Raw genomic sequence first — 12,514 nt, forward strand, 5'->3', positions numbered from 1 at the left:
TCAGCATGAAGGGAAGCCACAGGTGAGATTTAAGCAGGGACTGACTTGGTCAGATTTGCATTTTTAGAAAGATCAGTATGGCTGCTATGAGATGAATGGAGTATAGGAGGCAAGAAACCAGTGGGAAGGCTGTGGCAGTAATTCCAGTTAGGAATGCCATTGACTTAGACCAGGGTGCTAGCAGAGCAAGTATGTAGAAAGGTTCAGAGAGGTAGCTCATAGCTTGCTGATGAGTTGGGTATGAAGGGTGAGAGAACAAGCAGTATCTGGTAGGCAGTACCCCTGGGATGCCAGGATTCCTTCTTCTTATGGGATCCTGGGGCTGAGCTGCCATACATGGCACTGCCTGGGGCATGTGGTCTCCTGTGTTCAGATCTTCAAGCCTGACTTTTTGCTTCTCTTCCCCTCTGGCCAGGTCTCCCCTGCCAAATCCACCCCAGCCCGCTGAAGCGCTCCATGTCGCTCATTCCCACGAGCCCCCAGGTTCCTGGTGAGTGGCCGAATCAAGAAGAGCTTGGGGCCCGGGCTGCTTTCACCACACCCGACCACGCACCCCTCTCGCCCCAGAGCAGCGTGGCCTCCTCTGGAAGTGAGCAGACGGAGGAGCAGGGCTCCAGCCGGAACACTTTCCAGGAGGATGGCAGTGGCATGAAAGGTACAACACGGGAGGGCAGCACTAGGATCCTCCTCCAGAGGCTCCTGTGAAGCGAAGAGGACACTCTGCCTATCTCATCCACCCAACCTTCAGTTTCCCTTCCCTTGCAGAAAAAGGGCTAAGTCTGAGGGGAGTAGACGTCTGTGCCCTTAGGGTTCAGACTGATACTGGTCTGATGGGGAAGAAGCCTTACCCCCAGACACCCATCTGATAAAGCCAGGCCCTGGCTGGATAACTCAATTGGTTAGTGCATTGTCCTGATACACCAAGGTTGTGGGTTTGATCCTCAGTGAGAGCACATATGAGAGTTGACCAGTGAATGCATAAATAAGTGGAAAAACAAATCAGTGTTTCTCTCCTTCTCCACCCTCCCCTTCCCCCTCCCCCTCCTCCTCCCTCTCCCCCTCCCCCTCCCTCTCCCCCTCCCTCTCCTCCTCCCTCTCCCCTCTCCCCTCCCCTCACCCTCCCTCTCTACTTCCCCCCTCCCCCTCCCCTCCCTCTCCTTCTTTCTCTCTTTCTTCTCTCCCTCCCCCTCTCCCTCCCCTCCCCCTCCCTCCCCCTCTCCCCCTCCCTCTCCTTCTCCCTCTTCCCTTCCCCTCACCCTCCACCTCCCCCTCCCTCTCTACCTCCCCCTCCCCCTCCCCTCCCTCTCCCCCTCCCTCTCCCCCTCCCTCCTCCCCTCACCCTTCACCTCCCCCTCCCCCTCCCCTCCCTCTCCTTCTCTCTTTCTTCCTCCCTCTCCCTTTCCCTCCCCCTCCCTTTCTCTCTCAAATCAATAAATTAAAAAATAAAAAGAAAGCCAGCTCTAGGAGGAAGTGCAGAGCTAGGCAAAGGAGGTGGAGGGATAGAGGGGGGGAAAAGGACAAAATAAAAACTTTCAGCCTGACCTGTGGTGGCGCAGTGGATAAAACGTCGACCTGGAAATGCTGAGGTCGCCGGTTCAAAACCCTGGGCTTGCCTGGTCAAGGCACATATGGGAGTTGATGCTTCCAGCTCCTCCCCCCTGTCTCTCTCTCCTCTCTGTCTCTCTCTGTCTCTCTGTCTCTCCTCTCTAAAATGAATAAATAAAAATTAAAAAAAAAATGGTGAATGGATAAATAAAATGTTGTATATCTATACAGTAGAATACTGTTCAGTGGTGAAAAGACACAAAATACTGACACATGCTCATTATGCTAAGTAAAGGTAAAGCAAAAAAAAAAACAAAAACTTTCAGACATGGATAACAGTGTGATGATTGTCAGGAAGGAAGGATAAATAATGATGGACAAAGACTTAATTTGGGGGAGGGTTGAACACAGTGCAGTGTACAGAAATGTGTTGTAGAGCTGGGAACCTAAAATCTGTATGATTATGCTAAGTAGTGTCACCATAATGCAATTTTTTTAAAAACTTAAATTTTTACTTGAAAAAGTAGGCCTGACCTGTGGTGGCGCAGTGGATCAAGCGTTGATCTGGAACACTGAGGTCGCCAGTTCAAAACCCTGGGCTTGCCTGGTCAAGGCACATATGGGAGTTGATGATTCCTGCTCCTCCCCCCCTACTCTTTCTCTCTCTTCTCTAAAATGAATAAATAAATAAAAATAATTAAATAAAAAAGATTAGAGCAGAAATAAATGACATAGTCTAAAAATTTTAAAGAAAAAGTAAAGAAATCTATGACACAGATAATTGATGGAACAGACTCATCTTATATCCTTCCTCCTTTTCCACAGATGTGCCCTCATGGCTCAAGAGTCTCCGCTTGCACAAGTATGCGGCCCTCTTCTCACAGATGAGCTATGAGGAGATGATGACACTGACTGAGCAGCACCTTGAATCTCAGGTAAAGCTCAGGGGATCATCAGGGTAGATTTGGAAGCAGTACCATTTATTTTTTTCCAAGTGAGAGGAGGGGCCTGACCTGTGGTGATACAGTGGATAAAGCTTTGACCTGCAATGCTGAAGTCACTGGTTCAAAACCTCTGACTTGCCTGATCTAGGCACATATGGGAGTTGATGCTTCCTGCTCCTCCCCCCCCCCCCGTCTCTGTCTGTCTCTCCCCCCTTTCTAAAATGAATAAATTTAAAAAAAAATTTAAAGAAAATAAAGTAAGAGGAGGGGAGATAGTGATGCAGACTTCCACATGCACCCCAACCAGAATCCACCTGGCAACCTCATGTGGGCTAATGCTCAAGTACCAAACTATTTTTAGCACTTAAGGCTAAAATACTTGCACCCACAGAGCCATCCTCAGTGCCCGGGGTCATGCCCAAACCAGTTGAGCCACTGGCTGTGGGAGGGACAGAGGGAAAAGAGGGAGGGGAAGAGAAGCAGATGGTCTCTTCTCCTGTGTGCCCTGACTGGGAATCAAACCCAGGACGTCGTACACTGGGCGATCCTCTATCCTCTGAGCCACTTGCCAGGGATGGTAGTACCATTTTGACACTGCCCTTGTGGCCTGAGCCTCCTCTATCTTTTGGGCACCCTAAGTACCTCAACCTCCCATTTCTAGCTTCCTTCCCCTTCTGCCCTACCACAGAATGTCACCAAAGGTGCCCGCCACAAGATAGCCCTGAGCATCCAGAAGCTGCGTGAGAGGCAGAGTGTCCTCAAGTCTCTGGAAAAGGTGAGGACCTGGTATCCCCATCTCCAAGGTCAGCTGGCTTCCCATTGATACTTGTAGACTGAAGGCTCTGGGTCATCCTTGCTATCCACGTGGCCTCCCCTCAGGCCCTCCCCAACCCTCAGGTCTGACCTTCAGGAGCCCCAGCCTTAGGGAGCCAGACTCTGGGGATCAAGTGCAAGTTGGATCACAGGGTTGACTTGTCTGTGGCTAAGAGACTCCCCTCCCTGTCTGTCCTGATGTGTGTCCCTAGACTCTGTCTGTTGACTCAACCTCTCCCCTTTCATTTTTTTCATTTCTGACTAGTCTTTCTGGTAGAGTAGAGTGTCTCCCTGGGTTCTCTCCATTTGGTTCGTTTCTCATCTACTCACTCATTTTCCATATCTGCCTCGATTTGCATTCCTTTTCCCCTTTTCCTACCAGTTGCCTTCTGGTTTTTTCTCCCCTTAGTATCATGGTTCAGATTTCTGCATCCGAATCTGGTTCCATATTTGGTGTGACCTTAAGGCACAACGGGATTAGATCACCTTCTCCTGAGCTCTGTGGGACTCCACCTTGAAGGGGGAAGAGGGAATACGTGTGTACAAATGTGTACATATATATGTGGGCTTGTGGTACTTTTACCTACCTTCTCTATATGCTGGAACCCAGGGTTCCACCAGGCACTCTCCAGGCCCTGTCTGACCCCATTTGTGTAGTCATTCTACATAGATGTGGGGTCAGCATGTGACCCCAGCCATGTCTCTCCACCCAGGATGTGCTGGAAGGAGGAAACCTGAGAAGCGCTCTGCAGGAGCTACAGCAGATCATCATCACACCCATCAAAGCCTACAGTGTCCTCCAGGCCACTGTAGCCGCTGCCACCCCCACCACCCCTACTGCCAAGGATGGAGGCAGGGGGGAACCACTGCTGCCAAGTGCTGAGTCTCCTCTGGCTCATCCCAGCACAGACAAGGGTACTGAGGCCAAGGACCCTCCATCTGCAGAGAGCTACCCCCCTCCACCAGCTCCAGTTCCCACTGATGGCAGTGAGCCAGCCCCAGCTCCCGTCGCCGACGGAGACATCCCCAGCCAGTTTACACGGGTGATGGGCAAAGGTAAGACCACCCAAGGCCCAGCAGGAAGTTTTGGGACAGAGAGCTAAGTGAACCTAGGCATTAGGAGTCAAATTCAAGTTAAAAGGTAGAATCATAGCTTTTTAAAGCACCCTAGGGTCTAGAGTACCACAAAAAGTGACTTGAGACTGAGGTGGCAAGGCTCCTGTCCTTAGGTGTGTCCAGGCTGGGGGTGAGAGACAGCCCTTACCCTCAAAATGTCTCCATCCTGTGAAAGGCAGAACAGTATGTCAGTGGAAACTGTGTACAGTAAAGAGTGAACAGATAAGGAGAATTCATTGGTTCTCTCAAAGGTGACTGAAGTCCGTGGGATGGGTATGGTGAAGCTCTTAAAGAGCTTTTCTAAAGCAGCATGACATAGACTTTGCACTTGGGTCTACATCTTTTTAGCTATGTTACCTGGGACAAGTAACTCAACCTCTCTGAGCCGCAGATTCCTCAAGCGAAAAATGCCCATTGATGAAATTCCTTAAGAGTTAAAAGGAGCCTGACTAGGTGGTGGTGCAGTAGATAGAGCGTCAGACTGGGATGCTGAGGACCCAAGTTCAAAACGCCGAGGTTGCCGGCTTGAGTGCGGGTTCACCGGCTTGAGTGCGGGGTCACTGGCTTGAGCATGGAATCATAGACATGGCGCAATGGTTGATGGCTTGAAACCCAAGGTCGCTGGCCTGAGCAAGGGGTCACTCATTCTGCTGTAGCCTCTCGATCAAGGCACATATGAAAAAGCAATCTATGAACAACTAAGGTGCCGCAATGAAGAATTTGTGCTTTTCATCTCTCTCCCTTCCTATCTGTCCCTCTCTGTCTGTCTCGCGCACGCGCGCGCACACACGCACATACACACACACACACACACAGAGTTTAAAAAAAGGCCTGTCCAGGCCCTGGCCGGTTGGCTCAGCGGTAGAGCGTCGGCCTAGCGTGCGGAGGACCCGGGTTCGATTCCCGGCCAGGGCACACAGGAGAAGCGCCCATTTGCTTCTCCACCCCTCCGCCGCGCTTTCCTCTCTGTCTCTCTCTTCCCCTCCTGCAGCCAAGGCTCCATTGGAGCAAAGATGGCCCGGGCGCTGGGGATGGCTCTGTGGCCTCTGCCTCAGGCGCTAGAGTGGCTCTGGTCCCAACATGGCGATGCCCAGGATGGGCAGAGCATCGCCCCCTGGTGGGCAGAGCGTCGCCCCTGGTGGGCGTGCCGGGTGGATCCCGGTCGGGCGCATGCGGGAGTCTGTCTGACTGTCTCTCCCTGTTTCCAGCTTCAGAAAAATGGGGGGGGGGGGGGAGGCCTGTCCAGGCAGTGATGCTGTGGATAGAGTCAGACTGGGACACAGAGGACCCAGGTTTGAAACCCCAAGGTCCCGGCTTGAGCATAGGATCATAGACATGACCCCTTGGTCGCTAGCTTGAGCCCAAAGATCGCTGGCTTGAAGCCCAAGGTTGCTAGCTTGAGCCCAAGGTCTCTGGCTTGGAGCAAGGGGTCACTGGCTTGGCTGGAGCCCCCGGTCAAGGCACATGTGAAAAGCAATCAATGAACAACTAAGGTGCCACAACTATGAGTTGATGCTTATTTCTTTTTCTGTCTCCACACACATCTATCTCCCTCACTCACTCCCCCCCCCCTTGCTAAAAAAAGAAAGACAAAAGAAAAGATGTCATTGACTTCATATCTGCCTTACGCCAGGCACTGTGCTGGGCACTTTATTTACATGGTAAGTCAGATAAGTCTTAGCACATAGCTAGTTCTAATCCAGTCTGTTTTCTGTCCCTCCTTATGTGGCAGAGGGCATGCTGGGGGCTAACCTCCCATCCTTTCCTATGTCCCCCAGTGTGCACCCAGCTGCTGGTGTCCCGACCAGACGAGGAGAACATCACCAGTTACCTCCAGCTCATCGAAAAGTGCCTGACTCATGAGGTGAGAACTTCCCAAGAGCTCCCAAGGAGTGATAGGCAACCCCATCACCCTCAGAACCAACCATTTCTCATACCCACCTCTCCAGCACTCATCTCACCAGCTACTGGCCCTCAGCATCCCAGTAAAGGCCACCTTTACTGGCCCCTCATATTAAGCCTGATTTCTTGTACCATCTTCTCCTCCCTCACAGCTCTCATCACAGTTAATGACCACATGTATATCTTCTCTTCAGCTAAACTGTTAGCTCCGTGTGCAGTCATTTCTGCGTCCCAGCATTGCCTGGCACAGAGCAGGCAGTTGATAAATATTTGAGCAAATGAACAGAAGGTAGATCTGAAAGAAGCACCCCCTCCCTGCTTTACTTCCCTAATTCTAGGCTTTCACGGAGACACAGAAGAAACGGCTGCTGTCCTGGAAACAACAAGTCCTGAAGCTCCTCCGGACCTTTCCGCGCAAAGCTGCACTAGAGATGCAGAACTACCGGCAGCAGAAAGGGTAGGCAGGCAGCCTAGGCATGCAGGCCCTTCCCCCATAGGCCCTTGCTGGTTGTTAGTTAGTGCTTAGAGGGGCGATTGCATTATGGGTAGGAATCCAGTAGGACGCATTCAATCACTGGGTGACTTATACACATCGCCCAGTGAAGACTTTTCCAGAAGAAAATCAGGATGTTCTTACCATGAGAATAGGCTGCTGAGCTGGCAAAAAACAGCCCGTATCTTAATAGTAGGCACCTTGCCTGTCCCTTGTTCTCTTCACCTGTGTTGTTCTCTTCAGCTGTGTACAGAGGGCTCTGAAGTCCCTTCTCACCCCAAACAAATAACAGAAATGTCACACTTTAGTATTGAAGTTAGAACTGCTTTGTCCCTATTCTGAGGGTACCCTTGGGAAAGAGGAGACAGAATGTGTGAAGCAGGTACTTGAAAAGGGAATCTTTGCTCAGAGAAGTTCTGTGTTCTGTCCTTCTTGTTGGAGTTGTATGGGGAGGTGAGGAAGAATAGACAAATGGGTCTTTTCACCCAAACTGACACCCTGCCTTCTGCTCTCTCACAGCTGGGCGTTTGGCTCCAACTCACTTCCCATAGCTGGCTCTGTGGGGATGGGGGTAGCCCGGCGGACCCAGCGGCAGTTCCCAATGCCTCCCCGGGCCCTCCCACCCAGCAGAATGGGCCTTCTGAGCCCCTCAGGCATTGGGGGCATCTCCCCCAGACATGCCCTCACCAGCCCCAGCCTTGGGGGCCAGAGCCGACAGGTGAGCTGGTGAAAATAGAGGGTCTGGTACTTCTGGGGTTGGGCTGGTGGTGCCTGGGATGTGTGTGTCTATATCTTTGTATCTGGGCCTGACTTAGAGGGGAAGGGGCTCCTTTACCAGCTCCACCTCTCCTAGGCTTGGGCCTCTTCCCCACTCACCCACTTTCTCTTTCCCCATGCCCTTTGTAGAACCTGTGGTTTGCCAACCCTGGAGGTAGCAACAGCATGCCCAGCCAGAGCCGTAGCTCTGTGCAGCGCACCCACTCACTCCCAGTCCATTCGTCGCCCCAGGCCATTCTCATGTTCCCTCCAGGTAAAGTGCCCCAGCCCTTGGAGAACCTGCCTCCACAAAACCCTTAGCTGACCTTTATCTTCCCTCTGTGTCTCATAAGCTCGAACATCTCTCCCCATCCTTGCCATCACTCTGCACCCATCTCTCTTCATCATGGGTTTTCCTGTGCTTTTCCTCACCCCCATTTCAATTTTCTCAGGTTCTGCCTTCCTTTCTCTAGCTTCTCTCACCCCTTTCTTCCACTCCTGCATGTCCACATCTCTCCTTCCTTATGTCATAATTTTGATATACATGTTGGTCTTCGTCACATCTTTATAGAAGATCACTAAATACTCAATTTGGAAGAGGTTAAGGGGATGAGAGTCAAACCAGGTGTCCCCAAACTATGGCCCGCGGGCTGCATGCGGCCCCCTGAGGCCATTTATCCGGCCCCCCACCGCACTTCCAGAAGGGCCACTTCTTTCACTGGTGGTCAGTGAGAGGAGCACTGTATGTGGCAGCCCTCCAACGGTCTGAGGGACAGTGAACTGGCCCTCTGTTTAAAAAGTTTGGGGACCCCTGGGTGAGGCTTCTATGGCGGGGAGTCCTGCCTATATATCCACAGGCATTCTTTCAGATGATTAGGCTGGAAACATTAGTTTTTGGATCATATTTTATATTAAAGGGTGTTTGAGGTGGAAGGACTGTTTTCCCTGTACTCACAGACCAGCCCAGAACTAAGAGATCAAAGTGAAGGCAAAGGGTAGAAAAGCATTAGCCCTACCTTGCTCAGTAAGGATGACTTCTCCACCCTGTGCCAGGCCCATTGCTGGCCACCAAGGCTGCAGAGGCAGATAAGGCTAATTGGGAATGGCTGCCTCTGGAGAGATATGCAGGTGACCCTGAACTCTTCCTGTCATAAACTGCCAAATCAGGAGGGATTCTTAATTTATGAGATAATGTGGACTGCCATTTGTTGAAGGCAGAAGACCCGTTTGTCATGTTCATCCTAGCAGAGGGCTTGGCATCTATAAATGATATTAAAAGACTGGATGGAGGAACTACAGGAGCAAAAAATAAAAATTCTTTTTACCAGTATGCCGAGTGCTGGGCTGTTTGTCAAACAGTTTACTGCACTGTCAAGTCCTATCTGATGATCAAGTCACAAATCTGAGATTCAAAGAGGTAACTTGCCCAAGGTCAGATTTTTTTTTTTTTTTTTTTTTTTTTTTTTTGTATTTTTCTGAAGCTGGAAACGGGGAGAGACAGCCAGACAGACTCCCGCATGCGCCCGACCGGGATCCACCCGGCACGCCCACCAGGGGGCGATGCTCTGCCCCTCTGGGGCGTCGCTCTGCCGCGACCAGAGCCACTCTAGCACCTGGGGCAGAGGCCAAGGAGCCATCCCCAGCGCCCGGGCCATCTTTGCTCCAATGGAGCCTTGGCTGCGGGAGGGGAAGAGAGAGACAGAGAGGAAGGAGGGGAGGGGGTGGAGAAGCAAATGGGCGCTTCTCCTATGTGCCCTGGCCGGGAATCGAACCTGGGACTTCTGCACGCCAGGCCGATGCTCTACCACTGAGCCAACCGGCCAGGGCAGAAATTTTTTTTGTTAAGGTGGTCTGACATGGCCTGAGCTCAGATTCAGAGGAGACATAATGAAAGGTGAAGCTGGATGGAGGTGGAAGCAGGCAGGGTCTTCTAAATCCAGGTAAAGAGCTCGATTTCCTCCCAGCAGCAGTGACAAGCCCAGGAAGGGTTTTAAGCAGTGTGGGTTAGATATAAGTCAGCCCAGAGAAAGGGGCTTCTCCCAGACTCCAGAACAGAAAGCCCTCTTGAGAGGTGGTTTGAGGACAAGCCCTGTGGCTACTGTCCTGATTTGCCCTGTGTGGCCTGCCCAGACAAATCTAGTCCAGAAGAACAAGTCCAAGAGGGGAGGGGAAGAGTTCTAATTAAGCTTCTGCACTAAGTACAGAGCAGGTCATCGGGGAGCATAGGGCCTCCCAGCACCAACAGCAGATGCCCAAGCTGTGCCCAAGGCAGCATGCTGAGTGTGTCCAAAATAGTCACAGCTTTTATGGCCTCCAGGTAGCTTCCTCAGCTTCACATCACCTCCTCTGTCTGTAGTTCAGTCTTTCTCTGCATTGGCCAAGCCTCTGCGCTTGACACATCTGCCAGACACACTGACGCCTATCTCCTTCATCTCTGCCCAGTCACACCTTCCATCCTATGTGTGTCTGTCTCATGTGTTCTGTTTCTCTGTCTCCCTCTCCCTGCCTTTCCCATTTCTCTCCCAGCTGATCCCCAATGCCAGCTTGTCCTGTCCTTTGTCTTCCTAGTTCTACTCTCCACCTCAGTCCAGCCCTTACTACCTCCACTCTCCTCTGTCCCATACAGACTGTCCGGTCCCTGGGCCTGACCTGGAGATCAATCCCACTTTGGAGTCTCTGTGTCTGAGCATGACAGAACACGCCTTGGGTGGTGAGCATTTCCTCTTTCCCTGACCCAGCTCCCACCTACCCAGCAGCGTCTCCACCTCTGAACTGAACAACTCAGAGTCATCCTGAGGGTCCCTTGGGGAGGTCAACTTCAGGGAGGGCCTGACTGGGATGGCAGGCTACCTGAGCATCTTCTCTCAAACCTCCCATCAGCTCCTGATCTTCCTCCCTTCCTCCCTTTCTTACCACAGATGGGACAGACAAAACTTCTACCATCTGACGGGACCCACAGCCCAGCGCACCCATAGGCTCCCTGGGCGGCGGGCGGGGACCAACTTCCAACGGGCTTCCCTGCGACAGCGAGAGGGTGGGCTGGCTCAGCTATACATTCTAATATTTTTCTACTCTCTCATCCTTTTACCTTTTAACATTGGCACATGCCTTGCTCACTCCCAGGCCCATCAGGGGATCTCTGCTGAGAGACCCAGGGAGGTAGGGGGTAGCCAGAATAAAGGGGCAGGAACTGGCCAGCCTGCCTGCCCTCTCCTTTCTTCCCTCATCTCCCACCTGCCCCCATCCCACCCCTGCCTCCTCAGACCACTAACTACCTGCCCCCCCCAAGGGAGCAGCTTCCCCCAGAGACTCACTGATCCACTATCTTGGGGGCCTGCTCAGAATTATCTGACATTTGGGGAGACAAGTGGGGTAGGTAACCTGCTCTCCTAAATGTTATCTTGAGAGGCGCTAAGGAGAAGGCAGGTGCGGAGAGGGATCTCTCTCCTTGCCACCTTCTTCTCCTTCCCCATTCCCATCATTCCCCAGATACAGGAGCCACACTCTTCTCACTCACCTCCTTTTGCCCGTTTATCAAAGGTTCTCTACAATTAATTTCTTAGGCCTATTTAAGTACATATTTATATAGTTCTTAACGGTTTTTCTCTGATCATTCCCTCTCATTTTTAGAATCCCCAGGTCTCTCTCTGAGCCAAGAAAGTGGCAGGGGGAACCTGAATTTTACAAGAGGAGAGGGGCAGAGCCCCCTCCTCTAGACCCCCTAGCCCTTCCCCACTTCCCCGCAGCCCTGGCTCCCCAGATGCAGAGGTTGAAGGTGAGGAGCCAGGATAGCCAGTGGTCAGGAAGTCTGTTGCCTTAACATCCCCCTCCCTTACCAACGTATACTCTTTTCCACTCCCAAGTCTGGTTGCTGAAAGACTTTGGGGGTAAGGAATAAGGGAAAGGGGATTGTTTGGTTTTTGGTTTCTTTCCCCATCCCCTTTTCTTTCAGCCTTCCCCCACTCCCCATTATGTCATGACCTCATTAAGTGGAACACTATATCATAACCCAGAGATTTGTCCCAGCCCCAGAAGTCATACAGACCCTATGGTCCCTGATCCTGCTCTGGGGTTGTGCTGGGGCCCAGGTGGAGGCAGGGGATTTGGGGGTTCAGGATTTGGGGAAGCCAGGGCCCCCTATTCCAACCCCACTTCCCCCTCAGTCCCCTCCTCCCCCACACACACACTGGGACATTCTCAAGCTTTTCACACCGAAAAGGGAAAAAATGTTATTTTTAGATACATTTTATGAATAACTTTTGTTATGAATATGGCTGGTAACCATTGTGTATGTATTAAAGATAAAATGTTGGGAAAAAAAAATTTTAAAACCACCACCCCTCCCCACATTCTGACCATATTCCCCTGATCTTCTTACCCCAGCCCTCCTGGTCTGGACCTCTCTCAGCTCTGAGCCCAGGGAGGGGAGAAAGCCAGCAGGTGGTATAGCCCTGGGGATCTGCCCCAGGTCCCCTCCTCCTCTCCCAGTGCCGGGCTGGGTGGGGTGTCAGGTTTATTTATGTACCTCTTGCACACTCATCAACCTATGCAAGTCCCCCACCCCGGCCCCTCCATGTTTCTGTGCCTTTGCTCATTCCCCTCAAACTCCCAGGGCTTCTCCAGTTCCCCTCCCATTAGCCCGGGGAAGTGGGATGGACAAGGGGCCACCTCGTTTGGAATAAGCAGGGTGTCCCTCTTATAGGACCCTCACTGCCTCTCAGCCAGTCCCATCTTGTTCACCACCCATCGGGGTGAGCTGGCTCTGCCTGGCACTGGGAGGTGGTGAGGGACACCCACACACATCCACACACACACACAATGGGAGGCAAGAGCTCTCACCCCCCCCCCCACCTGACCAGAGTGTGCAGGACGCAGGCGGCCCCACTCTGGTGGGCAGGACCCTGACTCTCTCCAGCTCCAGTCCCTCCACCATGATTTCACCCTC

At 52.1% G+C, this 12,514-nt stretch overlaps 1 protein-coding gene across 2 annotated transcripts in view; it reads left to right on the forward strand.

The window, feature by feature from the left end:
- SAMD4B (sterile alpha motif domain containing 4B) overlaps positions 1-10,623 on the forward strand; it is a 45,670-nt gene extending 35,047 nt beyond the window's left edge. Inside the window, exons 4-13 of one of the 2 annotated variants that reach the window (XM_066348231.1) lie at positions 416-655; positions 2,371-2,480; positions 3,151-3,264; positions 4,016-4,358; positions 6,197-6,282; positions 6,659-6,777; positions 7,333-7,531; positions 7,720-7,843; positions 10,196-10,279; positions 10,488-10,623. In XM_066348231.1, the coding sequence (XP_066204328.1) occupies positions 416-655; positions 2,371-2,480; positions 3,151-3,264; positions 4,016-4,358; positions 6,197-6,282; positions 6,659-6,777; positions 7,333-7,531; positions 7,720-7,843; positions 10,196-10,279; positions 10,488-10,516 (1,448 nt within the window). In that variant the 3' untranslated portion in view covers positions 10,517-10,623. The remainder of the gene's footprint in view (positions 1-415; positions 656-2,370; positions 2,481-3,150; positions 3,265-4,015; positions 4,359-6,196; positions 6,283-6,658; positions 6,778-7,332; positions 7,532-7,719; positions 7,844-10,195; positions 10,280-10,487) is intronic. The other variant, XM_066348232.1, reaches the window with a different exon arrangement.
- The last annotated feature ends 1,891 nt before the right edge of the window (positions 10,624-12,514 follow it).

This window comes from Saccopteryx leptura, chromosome 9 (assembly GCF_036850995.1).
Source record: "Saccopteryx leptura isolate mSacLep1 chromosome 9, mSacLep1_pri_phased_curated, whole genome shotgun sequence".
Classification (NCBI taxonomy): domain Eukaryota; kingdom Metazoa; phylum Chordata; class Mammalia; order Chiroptera; family Emballonuridae; genus Saccopteryx; species Saccopteryx leptura.